Genomic DNA, 18,117 nt, shown 5'->3' with positions numbered 1-18,117 from the left:
TACTCAGTTTGATCTCGGGTAGATATGTCTTCTTATTTCCGCTGTTGTATAGATACTCCGATGGTTTTGGTGGGTGTATGTATGGTATTTTGGAGAGACTGTTTCCTTATATGTTTCAGGAGTTGTTTTCATTTTATATACTTTATTAGGTTTATATATTGGATTAAGGCTTGGTTTGGGGGATGGGGTCCCCTGTCGGTCACGTTCTTATGGGAATAGGTACACTTCGGTATACCTTAGGAGAGAGGGCGTGACATTTCTCTTTGAAGAAACGACCTTTGATGCTTATGGAAACAAGCTATAACTCTTCAAATATTATTCCTTCCATATTTGCAGAAGAATCAGCTCCAAAGTCTCGATTGAATAAGTATGGAAATATCTTACTAGTTGTTGAGGCGATCCGTGGATCAGGACCTTCAACCGTGGCCAGGGCCTCCGTGGCTCTAACCCTTACCTTGTGCGAGGGGTGTAATGGTAGTGGCTCTCTCCCCCTTAAAGAGGTAAGGGGTTCGATTCTCATCACCCCCCTCGCACAAGGTAAGGGTTAGAGCCACGGAGGCCCTGGCCACGGTTGAAGGTCTTGATCCACGCCTCAACACCAGTGAACCAACCCCTTCAAATCATAATAAGCTCCTCTTGTTTTTCACGGCTATGCACTTAAGGAGACTTCCTTATTCAAGTTCAGACTTTGAGCTCGATCCTTGATGAATAATTATTTCCATTAAACTCTCCTTCCTCATTGACCACCTCACCTCACTTGCCAACTTGGCACTTTCAAAATTTACTTCAATCAATTTCTGGTGGATTGTCAAGGGTACTTAGGAATTTCTTAGTAAGCCCTAGGTCTTTCAATACCATTATTGGATTGCCGGATAGCTCACATATTCATTGGAATACTTAGACTTAACCTGAAATATTCTAAAAAATACTTATAAGCTTGTTTGAGCTTCATGCTTGAAACATAGGTTAGTCATGGTCAAATAATTAATACTTTGTCATGAAACATAATATCACATATGTATGAATAGATATGTAAAGTTTCAGTTCAAACAAATGTTATATCATCACATAATGAGTCACATAAATCAATCGGATAATAACATTGCGCAGTAATTTTGGACAGATATTTGGGCAACAATTTTGAGCAGACAAACGTCAAAATTTCTTAATCATATCTGCGTGAAAAATGTTCATTATGATGTTAATAATGTCTCTACAAAATTTTAGCTTAATCAGAGTTCATTTGATATAAGAAAAATCATTAAGTTCTTGACTAGTTTTGGACACTTACAATGAAAACCGATTTTGTGCAAGTTTCAAGTTCAATCATTTTGCAATCAAATTCATCACATAATGCATTGAATCAAATAGCATGACATGATACAAATCATCAAAATCAAAATGTAGGACCTTTGGTCCAACACATGCCACTTCTCATTTCCAACATTCTTTTTGGTAGTCGACTGTTTGGCTAAGGATTCTTTTTGACATTGGGACCGAGAGAAGTGGTATAACTACTTGGCTAAGGATTTCAACAATGCCATTCTTTTGGTCTAAATGTACTTGAAAAGGTCAAACTACATCCAAAAGCAAAGGTGAATTTTTATCCAATTCAAGGGAACTCAGAGATAGCAAATCAACCATATCCATATTTGACTCCTCAAAAGGAGAAAAACCCTACATTTTACACCAAATTTTCACTATAAATTTCACAAGTAGCTTTTAAGAGAAAACATTCACAATCAACAATCACCACAAAAAAAGGAATAAGAAGAAGAAAAGCGAGTCTCATAAGTAATCTGTCATCTAATTAAAGATATGGCAAGCTCTTTCAACTTGAACAAATGCTGCTGCATATTTGTTTTGGTGCTTATTGTTAGCATGGCAATGCTTAGCCACATTGCCTTTGCAGTAGAATCTATAAAATCAGGAGATGCAGGTAGTGGTGGAAAAGTTTCTGTTGAGGCAGCCAATGAATATAACAGAGGTTGCAGCGCATCACAGCGATGCCGCGGTTGATCATCTATATATGCCTGCCATATATGTTTTTGCTTGTTTTGAATAAAGGTATTCCTAATTGGAATATGATTATCATACATACCATGTATGTTTATGCTTGTTTTGAATAAAGGTATTCCGAATTGGAATATAATGATCATCATGCATATATACATACATATATATATATATGTATGTGTGTATGTATATATGTATGTATGTCCGATCTGGTGTAGAGACTAGGATTGAGTTGATGTTGAAGCTTGTTCTATAAATCTTTGTCAGGTTGTCTTGTATATGTACGTTCTTTCTTCCATAAATCTGAGAAATTCTTCTTTGAAGTATCAATACAACCTCTCTCAAGATAGGAAAAAACAGATTAATAATGAAAGGCCAATAAACAAAGGTTAGGAAAGGAAAGGAAAGGAAAAAACAAAAGAAGAAAAGGTTCCATGATAATTTTTACAAGAACTCAATCCTGTAACATTCAAACCATAATTTCCTAGAGTATTATTGTTTTAACCCAATATATCACCGAATACACAATCAGTAAAACAATAAAAAAGAAAGAAAGAAATTAAAACAAAAAAAATGTGAAAAAATTAGAAGGAAGCAAAATCAGACAAATCTGTTAAATGGCTTTCTTCCAACACCAGTGGCATGAAAATTGTTGAATCAATACTCAAGTTCCCTATAGATTGCAATGGCTGGTTCTTGTAAAATATATTATGAGAGCTAGTAGAATCCTTACTTGAGAACTTGTTCTATTTGAAAGAACCAAAACTGCGTACTTGGCTCCACCAAAAATTGAATATACTTTCTCTTAGTTTCCGGTTTATTATAATATTGTATAGATATAAAAATGTAACCTATTGGTTTATGTTACAATAAAATATCTAATATTATCTTTACCACTGATCTTCTACATTAATGCCCAATATCTAGGGCAACCATCCACATTCTACTAAAACTTCTAACTTGTATCATTGTATGAAATCCAAGAAGAAGTTGTTGCCTATATAGCCATTTAAATTATGTTTAGCAATTTAGTAATCTTAAAAGGTGATGGTTTCTCATATGCGCATCAACTTTACGTATTTGTTTTCAATCATAGATTCAGCGGGTCTCAAAGTAAATATGTTGTCCTCACTTTTGTTGTGCTTTTGGAGTCATTGGATTTCGAGTGCGAAAAATTGGTGAGCATGTGAGAATTCTTTCTTAAAAGGTGTTATAAATTTGTTAAATCAAAACAAAATTTTCAGGTCTAGTAATCATATTTGATAACCGTTTTTCAGATTCAGATATGGTTTACTAAACTTAGTATCCAATAGATTCGGATTCTTTTACTTCCTTAACTGATCTGAATTCGAAAAAACCCTAGGTGGTCCGTAACCGAATCCAAACTCAAAAAAAAACCCTTATTCAGTCCGTATCCGACCCGTTTATAGGCCTAGCCCGAAATCTCCATCTTTCTCTAATTTAAAAAGAGAAAAAGGCGTCTCTGTAATTCTATTGAAAGCTTGGGGGCATTTATGTCACATTTAATGACTACGATTTTTCATGCCCGAATTTTTAATTTCTGTACCGTAAACCACCCTGAGAGGCTGTGAGACCCTCCATTTACTTCAAGGGCATTTATGTAAGAAAATTTTGAAATCGATAACGACTTTTTTCATTTAAAATACAAATTCCATTTTCCCTTCAATAATCTCTCTCTCCCTCCAACCGGTTCAACTGTTGACCGCCCCCTCTCTCTGACTCTCTCTAATGGCTTTTCACCGTCCCAATTCTCCATAGAAAACCATAAGAAAGTCGTCGAAATTTAACTAATATTGGCCGATAGACGACGCGTAATGGTGATTGATTCGGCGGAGTTTCTGATCCCGTCGTGGTGGGAGATCGAGGTCACGGTGGCGGCGTCTGTTTTTGTAGTTGGGGCTTATTGGTTCTTCGTTTACGCTGGAGGGGGAGGACGAGGTGGAAATGGCGAACGGTTGCAGCAACTCGGTGATGGTTCTGGGAATTCCGTGGATGTAATCGATGATAAGTACAAGGTCAATTCTCTGTCTTCTATTTGTGCTTGATTTCTTTTAAGTTTTCTATTCGAATTTCTTTTTGTTTCACTTTATTTGGTCATTTCTTGATCGTTGACTTTATGAATAATGTGGTTTCTACAGTGAAGTTTTGTTTTAGAAGATTAACGTGACAATTGGGTTTATGAGTTATTTTCTAATGCTTGCGGTGCTTCTACTATTTTTTTCCAATAATTCAAATTTCTTACGGTTTTACGTGAGTGATCATCATCGTTTTGTTTTCATGAGAATTGGGTCTCTTGGCTTCATTGGTAATGCGTTCATGCAGTGAAATTTGGGGGTCTTTTTCCATGGGACGAGTTGGAGTCATATTTCAAGTACTTTTACTTCTAATCCAAGCACATCTTTTTTGTTGGGTTTTCCTCTTCTTTTCCTTTTTTTTTTTTTTTTAAAATTTTGATTTTCTTACAGGATTTGCATAAGCCATATGACATTTCTGATTGTTTTCATATAATTGGCCTTGACGATGAAGGGTGTCTTGAGTGAACTTTTTAGATGACAAACCAGATTTAATATGAACTACCTTCTCTTCTTCACCAGAAGTGTTTTTTTTTTTTTTTTTAAATTTTTAAATTTGATATTCTTGGTTCCCATGGGTTTTATAATGGACTGATTCTTATAATAGATGCACGGTTATTTACTTTGTTGACTTGAATTTTATTATAACTAATATTTTTAACGAACAACATCATCTTCATCATCTAAACCTTAATGCCAATTACTTGGGGTTGGCTACATGAATCCATGATGACAAGAGAAAGGAACTCTCCTTAGTTGTAAAAATTTACAGAGTGAAAAAAGAGAGAATTTTAAAACTGGAGACTGTCATCGATAAATGTTCTCAACAAATTGTGCGTGGTTGCGCAATCTAAAATACAGAAGTCACTAGGTCATATGCTGTCTTTGACATGAACTTCAGAACCACTAATCTAGATTGGTTTTGATATGCATGCTACTGGTTTCATGGAGTAATTTTGCACTTCTTTGACATGCAGTTCTACACTTATTTTGTAGATGGCCCAGTTGAAAGGAGATACCCAATCCAATTCTCCATATATAATCAAGGTATTTGGATATTTTAACATGCTTGATTCGCATGCACGCATTTACGGAACATTAAGACTGGCATATGAGGAGTTTCTTTTGCCTTTAATGCTATATCTTAGCTTCACATGATAGCTGCTCCTTTGCCATTGTTTGTTGACAATGAGAGGGCATGTACTTTATATTTCAGGTGGAATTGTTGGCAGCAAAAAATCTTATTGGTGCAAACTTAAATGGCACTTCAGATCCTTATGCTATAATTACTTGTGGTTTGGAGAAGCGATTCAGGTTAGTTGATATAGATTACACTAGTGTGGTAAGCTTAGGAACCTTATATGTGGGGATTTAACTTTTCATTGGAGGGCGAGATCTCAATGCATATTTGCATTGGATGTCAATGTTAGAAGCTTGATGGAGCATTAATGCACTTGATCCTATTAAATGCCGCTATTCAACGTTGTTGGGCTAGAGTAATACTAAAATGCATTACCTCCTAGGAAGTCCCCGTGTTTCATGCCTCCCGCCCTTTTGTAATAAAATAAACAACTCACGTGCACAAGGCTACTGCATTGGGCAGGGTCAGAGACAGACAAGATGTATGCACACCTTACCCTCACATAATATGTAGAGAGGCTGTTCTCAAAAATTGAACCTGTGACCTTTAGGTTGCACCACTACAACTCTATCACTGGGTCACATATTCGTGTGTTAAAGGTAAACAACTCTCATGTACAAGGCTCTAGTGGGCGGGGTCACGGACATGCAGGATGTATGCAGACCTTACCCCCACATAATATGTGGAGATGCTATTTCTAGGAGTTGAACTTGTGGCCTCTAGGCTTAGCCCCTGCAACTCTACCAGTGGGCCACATGTTCGCCTTTACCTTTTTTCAATAATAAAAAATAATTTTTCAATCAAAAAAGAATCTTAATGGAGCAATATTTTTTTCCTTTCAATTTTTTTTTTTTTTTGATTTTGCAAAAGCATATAGGGGGAATGCAATGTCAGGCTAAGATGAATCATATTAGGAAAGGAAGAAAATGAGATTTCCCTGAGGGTGTCAAAAGAATGAAGGTCAAGTTTTTGTGGGTGAAGAAAGTAAGAAAGGATTATTTGCCAACATCTTTAATCAATCTCAATGGATGGGAATGATGAGTTTTGAGCTGAGTATGATACAATTGTATTTTTCTAAAATGTTAATGAAGAAGTGATAAGGTTGCACAGTTAGTTGATTCCATTGAAGAGATTAAATGGTCCAATCTAGTGACATACCTACTTTTGCATTAATGAAAAAACGGTTGGCCTGATTATTGTGGTGCTGACTGCTGAGTAATTAATAACAATTTTTTTCTCTTTGAAAAACCAGCAAATGTAACAGTTTTAAGAATTTTTTGAAGTTCTGAGTGATTAAAGATACACTTCCCATGCATTTTTGTAGGCCCTTTATCTGCTGAAGCATGACTTTTGTTTAGATTTTTTGTGGCAGTGTCGTAACTTTATTGTGCCTCCTATTTTGCATGTTCTTCCAACAGTTCAATGGTCCCAGGCTCCAGAAATCCCATGTGGGGAGAGGAGTTCAATTTTTCTGTTGATGAGCTTCCTGCTGAGGTAACTGCTATGACTTCTTATATTTATTGGCCTGCATTTGTATTTAAAAGGTACTTGTGTTATGCTTCTTTGCTGAAACTAAAAGCTGTCTCCAATATCCGCACGTTCTTTTAGTCATCTGATATTTGCCTTATATCTTATTTTGCGTAAATATATTGATGTGGATTTTTCTTACTTTTCTCTAGCTTTCAGCCAAGAGTTGTGAAATCCTTCAATTATATATCTTGATGGATACTTTAACTCAGATGCTGTGGAAAATTTATCATATCAATTTGTACTCTTTGAACCTCATTGTGAACAATTTTATAACTATTTTTGTGGTGACCTTTTATATGAATATTATTTGAAGAAAAATAACGATTTGACTGATATGTGTCTATGTCCCTAGCAGATCAACGTGACAATATATGATTGGGACATAGTTTGGAAAAGTACTGTTCTTGGTTCTTTGACTGTTAAAGTTGAAAATGAAGGTCAAACTGGGGCTGTTTGGCATACATTAGATAGCCCATCTGGGCAGGTATTTTTGTTTCTGAAATCATTCACCCTATTTTTGTTATATTTTCTACTTATTATTCTGGCCTTTGAAGCATTTAAACCTTTTACTTCTTTCCAGGTTTGTCTCCATATTAAAACGATAAAACTCCCTGTAAATTCTTCCAGGTAACCTTCTGGCTTAGTTCTTTTTTTGGTGTTCTTAAAATTCTTTTTCTTATTTTTTATACTTGCTATCTGATTAGTATATAACTATATATTAGATCTCATCCACGAGTAATTCGTTCTAAAATTCTCAATACGATTTGTCCTTGTTTTACATTATCTCACAGATGAAGACTGTGATGAGCTGAATTTGACAAATTGTTGCTACTGTCACTCTACTGTCTGAATATATGTTGGAAGTGGAATAACGGTTTAATGTCTAGGTTATTGGTTTATAGATTTGACATTTTGAGATGTTCATTTTCAAAATTGAAGGAAATGTATTTAAAATTGTAACCTGGTTTTATATTAGATGTAATTGAATATTACATATGGTGGGATATATCTATTCTTTGAGAGGATTATGTATGATCTTGTGTGTGTTTGGCAATCTGTATTTAAGTTTTTTATTTTGACCAACTCCATCTCTTCGAGTGGTTTGCTTTTAAGTTTCTGCTTGATATCTACTTATGCTTAGGCATAAAATTCTTCTTGTTTGTTTCGTTTCATGCATGCATGATGAGTAAAAAGACTTTTTCCTTGAAGCATTTTGTATTGTAAAACTATTGACCTTAATGGACACATATTATTCCCTCTTTTATCTTATTCTAGAAAATAGAACTCCCCCAACAATCAATATGGTTATGTTGGTTACATTGTTTCCATTAATTTTCTATCATGCTCAAAGCTCCCGGATGGTTCTTTCCAAAGATATTTGTAAAAATCTGTAAATCATTGTTGTTGCTTGACTTGTCATATTGTTTCTGTTTTTGAAATTAATTTGATGGCAGGGTTATGAATGGCTATGCTGGGGCTAACCCTCGACGAAGGATATCGGATAAACAAGGGCCAACAGTGGTTCATCAAAAGCCAGGGCCTTTGCAAACAATTTTCAACCTTCTTCCCGATGAGGCAAGTTGAATATTGAAATTGTATTTCTTCTCACATTGTAGAGAATATTTCATTCATATATGATCCTTGTCAATCTTTTCTGTATCCCCTGCCATAGGCTTAACTAACATTATATATTTTCAGGTTGTTGAACGTAGTTATTCATGCGCACTTGAGAGGTCATTCTTGTATCATGGTCGCATGTATGTCTCTGCATGGCACATATGCTTCCATTCTAATGTTTTTTCCAAGCAAATGAAGGTCAGTCAACCACTTTTATTCATTATTCACAAGGGATATCCTATTTCTACAGAGATTAATTACTCCCAAGACCTTTCTGAGGCTGACATTCTAAATTTTGAATCTTAGAAGTATTTTGCAGGGTTGTGTCCACCTTACTGATGTTCAACCTTTTCAAAAAAAAAAAAATCAATGGAAAAAAGAAAAGCAATCGTTACATTAACTAGTAAATAATTCTCTGGAAATTAAGCTTTAGAATCTGGATGGTGCTCGAGGCAGTTGTCATGTTCTCCTATAGTTGAATACTTTCCTTTTTTTCTGAAATTGTTTTTGTGCATTGTTTCTCTAGTCCTTTTTTTTCTTTTATCTTTTGACCAGTTGCTTGGCTGAAACAATGCATAAAAACAATTTAAGAACTCAGTTGCTTGGCTGAATAGAGGTTGTTGTAGTAATTTCAAATTGGAGTTATTCAAAAGCCGTGTATATGACATGACTAAAAATCTGAGCTTTAGTAAATTTAAACACACTTGAGAGAACCTTCCACCAAGAAGTTTGGGTTAATTAGACGGACTATTTTATGTTTCTTTGTCTATTTTAAGTGGATATAATGGATCATTGGCCTACTTTTTTTGCCAATCCAACTGATTTTCTCTTTTGGTTCTTCTATTTTCAAAGGATTCACTTTGACATCCGGGGTCTTGCTTGTTGACCTATTCTCGTCGTGTACTTTTGATACCTTGTCCCAATTTCTGTCAAATAGTTGCAGTTAAAGTTTTTTATGCCGGCATAGTTGGTCTTTGTTAGTGCCTTTGACCTGTGCTTTCATTCCTGAGATTAATAATTATAAAATAATTTTCTGGCCCCTTGAGCTTTGTACTTTGTTATCTTTATTTTTCAGTTGTATTCTTGAATCCTTCTAAGCATAGTTGAATTGAAGTTTATAGGATCATTCCATTCCCCTAGGAATCGCTAATCTCAATAACCAGGGTTGGCAATTGGAAAAAATCGACATAGATGGCAGGAATAGAGATGTGGGCAATGGTGAAAATAGAAAGTTGTTTGGGAGGAGGGGGGGGAGTCTAAATTGACCTTGATAAATGCTCCATAGGGAACTACAAGCTCGGATTCTGTTCCAAATACTCCTGCCTCCATTGTACTTTGTATTAATAATACTGTGCTCACTTAAAAAGGCACCATCTGTAGGCGGCTTTGAGTATAAAATTGTCTGTCTTAGTCATCTGTTATGTAAATGTTGTGCTGTCTGTGTCAATAAAATCTTTAAGTACATCATTATCCCTCTCTCTACAAGCTAAAATGGTGTAGATAAAAGAAGCAAAGCCTTACTTTTAACTAAATGAAAGACTGGGGAAAACAGAGAGGTTCTTTCTAGTTACTATAGCGCCAAGATACTGAGGTGAAATCCTGTAGCTACTTTATATTCGTTTCCAAAAGACTTTTCAGTGGAAACCAGGATAAGATGGTGTTAGGAATTTTGAATTTGGAGCACAGTTGTAAATTACTAAGTCCAACTACTAAGAGAGGCCAAATAGGTCTCTCAAAGTGAATGATTAAGAAAGGTAGGTAAGTTGGTTTATGTGATGTACGAGCAAACAACTATATGCACACAGTAAGACTTCAGTAATTTGTACTTTGATTTGCCAATTCTAATTCGGCTAATGTAATTCCTCTTCTTGGGAACTGTGGGATTTTATTTTTATTAAATGAAAAAAAAGGAAAAGGAAAAGGAAAACTTCTATTCTTGGTCAACCTCCATTTATTCATACTTTTTTACTGATCTAAAAGTGAATGATTAAGAAAGGTAGGTAATTGCTCTTCTTGGGAACTGCTGGATTTTATTTTTTTAAAATGAAAAAAAAAAGAAAAAAAAAACTTCTATTCGTGGTCAACCTCCATTTATTCATATTACTTTTTTACTTTGCTTTTGGCATGCCATATATTTCTCTCATGTAAACATTACTTGTCTCAACCACTTAGTTTACATTTGGCAGGTGATTGTACCATTTGGAGATATAGATGAGGTATGTCCATCACTCCATCTTATTCTCAAAGATATCATCTCGAAAGGTTTCATTTACCTCATGGTTGAAGGGTAAACATTGCTTATCTGCAACTTTCTTTCTTTTTTCTGTTTGGTTTTTGCAGATACGGAGGAGTCAACATGCATTTATTAATCCTGCCATTACTATCATCCTTCGAATGGGTGCGGGTGGGCATGGGGTACCTCCTTTGGGAAGTCCTGATGGTCAGTGTGGATCTATTATTTTGATGCTTGAATATTTTCATGTACCTTTAATAGAAATGCATTTTGTGCTTGAATATGTAGCATTTTTCAATCTTCATAGAAAAAAAAAATAGCATAAGAAAGACTCGGTGTGCCTGAGTTGTACGAAGCTTCTGAAAAGTGCTCAGAAGCTTGGGGTCATTGCTTCTCATTTACACATCCCCTTTGGTTCTTTCGTCATTGGGTTCAAGCAATCCACATGCTAAGGTTAACAGTAATTTGCTCACTAATCTAGTTGTGGCTTGTTAGTTTAGCTGCTTTTTTATTATTATTTAAGGCATGTTATTCTCGATGTTGATTTAATAATTTTACCCTTGCATTTAGTTTTCCTTTCCCAATGAAAATACATTTCCACTAAACTTTAAGAGTTTCCTTCCATAACATGTTCATACATATTTTATATGCGTGCCAGCTAAGTTAGAAGGTGCTTTGAATTTAAACCATCCTGAATGAGTGAAATTCTTTCATAGGATGGATTAAGACATAAGGGTTTGTTTAATTTATGTTTTTCCCTTGCATTCTTCAGGTAGAGTCAGGTATAAGTTTGCATCATTTTGGAACAGGAATCATACATTCAGGGCATTGCAACGTTTTGCAAAGAACTACCATGAAATGTTAGAAGCTGAGAAGAAGGTTTTTTCCTTGTCTTTATGAATAATTCTATCTATAATATTGCAAGAGTTTAGAATTTAGGTCTACCACTCTACCTTACTACTAGGTGGAGTCAGTTGAGGTCATTCAATGTTGTAAAATGATGTTCTTTTTTCGAAATATTGTCCTACTGCTCTGCATAGCCATTGTGGGCATGTTTTAGCATTTGATCTTCATGTAGTACAAAAAATAGTTTTTTCTTTATTGGTGCCTGCTTTTGCCTACAGTGTGGGAGCCTTGTACATGGAATTGTTTAACCTGTTGATTGCCTACATTTATTTACCCGTATTGGCCTGAAAGTCGTCATTTTCATGATCCTGTTTGTTCGTTGGTTCCTTAGATTTTGATGAGGAAGAAACTCCTCAATGGTTATCTCAAAATTAAAGCTTTTTTAATCCTTGAAACTTTTGGAATCCTTTTCTGATTTTGATAGACTATTGCTATGCTTTATTGCTTTATGTAGATATGATCTTTCTTGAAATTGAACGATTTTTAAAATAGCTATGTGAAAATGGGGAGATGATTGTCCTTCAAATTAAACATTAACAACCCGCTCCCTCAAGTTCAATTACACATTGTCCGCTTTGGGCCCAACTACACCGGGACTCACAGGCCCGCACTGGAAGCTTGGGCAAGCGGGATCGAAGTGTCCGTCATGCTGCCAAGTGTTAGACTATCTCATAACTCTCACATCGCCTAGGGGAAGATGGGAAGTACATAATATAATAGGTCAACCTCTCAAATCAATAACAACCGGTTTTATTTGGAGGAGTTGCATTGCACTAGATCCCATTGGAACTCCAAAGTTAAGCGTGCTTGTGCTAGAGCAATATTGGGAATGGGTGACCTCCTGGAAAGACAAAGCCGTGCAGGCCTATGAGTTCTGGTGTGGTTGGGTCCAAAGTGGACAAAGTGTTACTGGACTTGAGGGGGCGTGCTATTACAGGTCCAACAAAAGAAGATCTTGTTTTGGTGCAAATGATGTACTCGCTAGTTTAAGTTGAAGTATTTTTTAGTTGTGTTTCATTTAATACATTATTACTTTTTGTGGCTGGAAGATAGAAAAGTTGAGGGAAGTGATTGGTATGATTGAGGGAGAAGAAGATGGACGAGCAAGGAGTCTCTTAACCTCTTTGTGTGTGATGGAAGTGGAAGAACTTCCTCAGTCCTTCATTTGGATGGATTGATTAGGAGATCGGAGTTGGGTTTTTTTTTTTTTTCTTTTCCCTTCTTTATTTTATTTTATCTTGTTAATTTTTATCTCCAAACGAAATGAAGCTTTCATCCCCTTGCTCCTTTTTCCCTTAACACTCCCATCAATTGTTGCACTTCTAAACAGAATGTATATTTTCTTGAACTTGGTAATTGCTGAAAAGTTCTTGATTCTTTTTGTATTGGCAAGACTCTTGCATATTGGTCTTTCTTTATTTCCTTTGTGTGTCCTTTACTGCCTTTCTCTGAAATGTTTTGACTTAATGAATAATATTATCGTTCGATTTTTTCCCCAAAATAGGAAAGCGCAGAGTCAGCCTTGCGTGCACATAGTAGCTCTGTTAAAGGAAGTAGAAGGCAGCCTAAGATTCCTGAAGACAGTGTCTTGAAAACAGAAAAACATCAACAATTTATCAAGGAGGAGGTCCTTGTTGGTATATACAGTGTATATCTCGTCTATCATCTGCCTAATTGGTTTTTCTCATAACCTGATTATCATTGAATAATCCACCGATTTATATTGCAGGATGTTTTCTCATGTACAGCTGAGCAGTTTTTTGATATATTATTAAATGATAATTCTAATTTTACGAATGAATATCGTTCACAGCGAAAGGATACTAATCTTGTGGTAAGTCCTGCATAACTCTCGTAGTATTAATTTAATGACTTCAATGTTTTTCAGTATATGCTATGAAATTCTACAAGCATTTACGGTGGTGAGGAATCAGTGTGAAAAGTAATTAGTGAGTGTGAGAAATTAATTTAATATCTAGATATGAATATCGATAGGCTTTTCAGAAGCAATTGAGAAGTTGCCTGTTAGAAAGAGAGTTTGCTTATGGCTGACATGATAGTGTTTTGCTCATTGGTTGGGGCGCCTTATAATGCAAGCAACACGAAGCTCAAGAAAACATAAAAATATGGAACAAGGAGGTGCCTTAAGACCTTTCATGTGCCATCAATATTGAGTTTCAATTTTACCTCTCATTTAGTGAAATTTCATAGCACTTTAATCATTGTGTGGGTTAATTGTTTTTGGCTTCTTGTATAAAGGAAAGCCGAAATACAAGCTACTGGCTAGAGTTATAATTTGTGCCTCCCAAATTTTTTTTCTTTCTATGTCCAGCTGGGGCAGTGGCATACTGCAGATGAATATGATGGCCAAGTGAGAGAGATAACGTTCAGATCCCTCTGTAACAGTCCTATGTGCCCACCTGACACAGCCATGACAGAGTGGCAGCATTCGGTTTTGTCTCCAGATAAGAAAATACTTGTACACCCTCTCGTCCTCCTAATCCTCCTAATTTTCTCAGTAATAGTTAATGGTGAAATGTTAGTTTACTTCTATGACATTTAATTTGTGATGCTGTTTTGGATTTCTGCGCACTTTAATTCTTTTTGTATTTTAATCAAAACTATGACCTTTCTTTTAGGTGTTTGAGACTGTACAGCAGGCACATGACGTCCCATTTGGCTCATACTTCGAGGTATTTAACAATTGGACAAGACTAGTATGGTGTTTTTTTTTAGAGCTGAGAGTTTGTCCTCAGTGTACGAGATAGTAAAGTAGTTTTTAGCGCTAACTTCATTTTCAAGTTTTCTTGCTGATCAAGGGTAATCACAGACTAGTACCGAAGAATTTTTTACATTAAGCGCAAAAACCATAGCTTTCATTTAATTGGAGCAACTGTTTCTGAACTGTAAAGAAAAATAAAAGCATTATACCTGAGAATATAATTTAAGCATATATGATTATTGGTTCTTTTGTTCCATAAGGGGAAATTTCACAAGTAAGAAAAGTTATGTGCTCAATTAAGAGAGTTTGTAACATTTGCCATCAAATAAAATGAAAAGAGATAATTTGGAAGAAGTAGATATGTTGTCAAACTGAGGAGGAAGAGAAACAGTGATGCCTACCGCATTGAGAAGTCTATTCAGATTTTGAAGACGTTACATACTTTTCTTTTCTTGTTTAAACTTTTGTGGATACTATTTTTTTTTTAAAATTTTTTCGATCAATAGCCACTGGTTAGATGGTTATTTGTGAGCTATAGATGGATAGATACCATGACATCAGCAATATTGATTAACCATTACTTCGGGATCCAGTGTCTATTGATTTTCATATTAAAATTGGTGCCCTTTTTTGGCTTTTGTTTATCCCATATAAAAATAAAAGCACTGTTGCTTTTTTTTTTTTATGTATGACTTCTTGGTGTTGTGCTGCATTAGGTACATGGTCAGTGGCACTTGGAAGACAATTCTGAAAATTCATCTACTATAGATATAAAAGTGGGTAAGTATGGGAATAATTTCTATCCAGTCATTTAGATTTTCGGCCAGTGATGAATGGCTTGCCAGGCTTACACTATCAACTATATATACTCTTGCATTTGCTTATCTTTCATATCTGGTTGTCTATTCTATATTTTAGATATCTATTATAGCATGACACTTGCTTAAGTTCTTACTTATCAAAAAAAAAAATGACACTTGCTTAATGGCATTGGTTCCATTGCTAATACTTGGTGCCTCCCATGTCCTTTAGAAGTGTTGTGGTTTTCATGGAACTTATTTTTTTCAATAATAACTTAAAACGAAGGGTTCTGGAATCGATTATGTACTTTGGATTTTTCTTATTTTTCCCGCAATTTTGTTGTATACACCAGTGGATGGAAGCTAATAGCCCTTTTTCCTAATTTGATTCATTGCTTATAACTTGCTCCATTTTCTTTTCTATGGGTGACCATAGTCTTCCGTAGAAAGGCACCGAAAATTGTATCATATGTGTGCTTTTTTTCCTCATATGTATTCGCTTCAGTTCTGTTTCTCCCTGCACCACTTGAGAAAAAAAAAACATGTAAAAGAAGGATAAACTATTCATGTGCACAAGGCTCCCACAGTGGGCAAACCTTACCCTCACATAATATTTGGAGAAGCTGTATCCAAGAATTGAACATGTAACCTCTAGGTTGCACCCTTACAACTCTTCCATTGCGCCACATGTTTGCCTCTAAAGAAAGAAAAAGGTACAGTTAAAAAAAAAGTTGCCATTACCAATCACAATGCCATATGCACCTCATCATTCTTTGATTCTGTCAGTGCCAGAAAGCCTAAACTTCATATTATTTCTGATCGTCCTTATTGCTTTTAATTCCCCTATTGTCTACCTTTATTACAACCACTAACATCTCGGTCACTATTGTTTTGATTTACTATTCTGGCCGAAGTCCAAACCCAGAAAGGAAAGAGGGACAAGGGGACATGACAGCTAAGGATGGAGGAGTTAATGAACAAGAGAAATTTGCTAGAAGGGATAAAAGAGGGGGTGAGATTCAGAGGAGAAAATGCACTGAAAAGAAGAAGAGAACACGAAAAAATTTGATATTTTAGGATTGAGAAAATATAGAAGCAAGAAATGAAAGTGAGTAAATTTCTCTTGTTCACACTCGGTTTCTTGGATGCACATTATCCATATTCTCCTTCCCCTGCCTTTATTCTCTCCTAGGACATCTCTAAGCTTCATAACCTGATCTAAAATTTTCTCTCTTTCCAGATTTGTGAAAGTGACTTTATGAGCCAAGCCTTCCCCGCCACATCTATGTTCCAAAATAGTCATGCCGGGCTACGACCCTTCGCATAGGGTAGAGCTCCGGTTGGGCTTTGGTTCTTTTTCTCTCCAAATTGAACTTTCCCAACATGCCGTCATTGGTATCTTTGCCCACTTTACTATTCCATCAAAGGAAAACATAAGCTGCCTGCCTTTTCACTATTACCATTTAAACAACTTCAACAATCTTGTTCTCATATCTTCTAGAAAATTACATTTTATAACTTGGAATCCAAATTCTGTCTTGCTCTCATTTGAAACCAGTCCGAAAACCCCGAAGTTTGAATGTCCTGATCTTTTGTCCCAGCACACTATAAAACACCTGCAGGAAAGGATACTATTCTTACCAAAAAAAAAAAGGGATACTATTGTCAGTGGTGGAATAAGTGGGAAGGGATATCATGGAGGGGAAAATAATCAATGTTTTGTTCAGGAAAAATAAGTTGATTAAATAGGATTGATTTCCTTAATTGTTCTTGCATCTGTTCGTGTTATCACACTGCTTTCATGTGGATTGCTGGCTTCTACTCTTTGGCCCAAACATAAAAATTCTAATAATGATTATTGATTTGAGAGTTAAAGTTAATTTCCATCATTCTGTGTTTGTATGAGCATGTTCAACATAGAAATAGCGGTGTCTTTGAGGAGAATCGAGAGAATTGTATAGGAGAGAGTATGAAGCGAAGAGGAAGACCAAAGACATTGCTTGAAGTAGTAAGGAAACATATGAATTGAATAGGAGTCGAAGAAAGTATGATCCTAGATAGAAATGAATGGAGAAAACGAATAAACACAATGGATTCCCGTTGATTTTCTTGTAGACTCATGTAGCCGATCCCCAAACATTTCAAATAAAAAACTCAGATAATGATGATGATCATTCAGTGCTGGTCCATTTTGTTACTTACAACTTGTCAAGATTATTCTATCTATATGATTGTTCCAAAGTAAACAGGTGAGATTTTGCATACAGGTGCACATTTTAAGAAATGGTGTGTGATGCAATCCAAAATCAAGTCAGGAGCTATCAATGAGGTAGGTTCATCTTTGGTAACTGTGCACTCTTTTGTGGTTTTATCCTTCTGATTACATCTAAGAATTCCTTTTTTAAACTCAGTTGGGAATTTCTACTGTTCTAGTCTCACAATTTGTATGGTAATCCTGTGTAGTACAAAAAAGAGGTGGATTTGATGTTGGATGTTGCCCGGTCATATATCAAATCACATACTTCCGGTGATGGGATCGAAAAGGCCTCGTCCTCGCCCTCTGCAGCTCAAGAAATCAGCTAACAATTTTAGCATAACAAGTTGGGTTATTTATTGTATCATTTAATCAGTATATATTAACATTTTACATGTAACAGCAAAGATTGCTGTTGTGATGTCAAACTTCACCCTTTCTTGCAAGAGTTAGAGGTGTGTTTCTGACTGTAATATGATGAAACATGGAGGCAGTCTATTTTTTTTATCCTGTAGGGCCTTGTTGCCTTGAACTATTTATGCCTTTCCTCTTTGATACCCTTGCCATTTCATCAGACAAGGAATTAAAGTAACCAATCGTGGCATTTTGAGGAGCCAATTACTTAATTGTATAGAAATAAATGAATTCTGTACTCCCTATTTTTCATGATTTAAACCCTAATCTAAGAAGTCTAAGAAAGGCTTGTCAAAAATCATTATACCTGGAGGAATCCCAATCTTGAGATCAATACCTTCTCTTTTTTTTAAAATCAGCCTCTGTTGAAAGATTGACACCGAGAAAAAAC

General features: G+C 35.6%; 1 protein-coding gene across 5 annotated transcripts; it reads left to right on the top strand.

Moving 5' to 3' along the window:
* The first annotated feature begins 3,703 nt into the window (after window positions 1-3,703).
* On the top strand, window positions 3,704-17,971 carry LOC120005854 (BAG-associated GRAM protein 1-like). 5 transcript variants are annotated; one of them, XR_005469923.1, is made up of 18 exons: window positions 3,704-4,052; window positions 5,106-5,156; window positions 5,326-5,423; window positions 6,669-6,744; window positions 7,136-7,264; window positions 7,361-7,407; window positions 8,235-8,355; window positions 8,479-8,595; window positions 10,584-10,613; window positions 10,738-10,837; window positions 11,403-11,509; window positions 13,041-13,184; window positions 13,266-13,370; window positions 13,869-14,015; window positions 14,176-14,229; window positions 14,975-15,038; window positions 15,973-16,166; window positions 16,299-17,317. XR_005469923.1 is itself a non-coding variant. In XM_038855708.1 (18 exons), exons 1-18 carry the CDS (start codon window positions 3,852-3,854, stop codon window positions 17,639-17,641), a joined length of 1,773 nt encoding a protein of 590 aa, XP_038711636.1. In that variant the 5' UTR covers window positions 3,704-3,851; the 3' UTR covers window positions 17,642-17,971. The 5 variants fall into 5 exon arrangements, 4 of the variants coding, with proteins under 4 accessions (XP_038711636.1, XP_038711637.1, XP_038711638.1 ...); XM_038855708.1 differs by lacking the exons at window positions 15,973-16,166; window positions 16,299-17,317 and adding exons at window positions 17,326-17,387; window positions 17,522-17,971; XM_038855710.1 differs by lacking the exons at window positions 15,973-16,166; window positions 16,299-17,317 and adding exons at window positions 17,326-17,387; window positions 17,522-17,971 and having other exon boundaries at window positions 3,917-4,052; window positions 5,087-5,156.
* The last annotated feature ends 146 nt before the right edge of the window (window positions 17,972-18,117 follow it).

Source organism: Tripterygium wilfordii, chromosome 9 (assembly GCF_013401445.1).
Source record: "Tripterygium wilfordii isolate XIE 37 chromosome 9, ASM1340144v1, whole genome shotgun sequence".
In the NCBI taxonomy this organism is placed as follows: Eukaryota; Viridiplantae; Streptophyta; class Magnoliopsida; order Celastrales; family Celastraceae; genus Tripterygium; species Tripterygium wilfordii.
Note: the sequence above shows the minus strand (reverse complement) of the source record. Positions and strands in the feature narration are given on the sequence as shown.

Coding starts and splice junctions, on each gene's coding strand:
- LOC120005854 (XM_038855708.1), top strand. CDS start 3,852: ATGGTGATTGATTCGGCGGAGTTTCTGATCCCGTCGTGGTGGGAGATC. Junction 7,408..8,234: donor CTCCCTGTAAATTCTTCCAG/GTAACCTTCTGG, acceptor ATTTGATGGCAG/GGTTATGAATGGCTATGCTG. Junction 11,510..13,040: donor TGTTAGAAGCTGAGAAGAAG/GTTTTTTCCTTG, acceptor TCCCCAAAATAG/GAAAGCGCAGAGTCAGCCTT.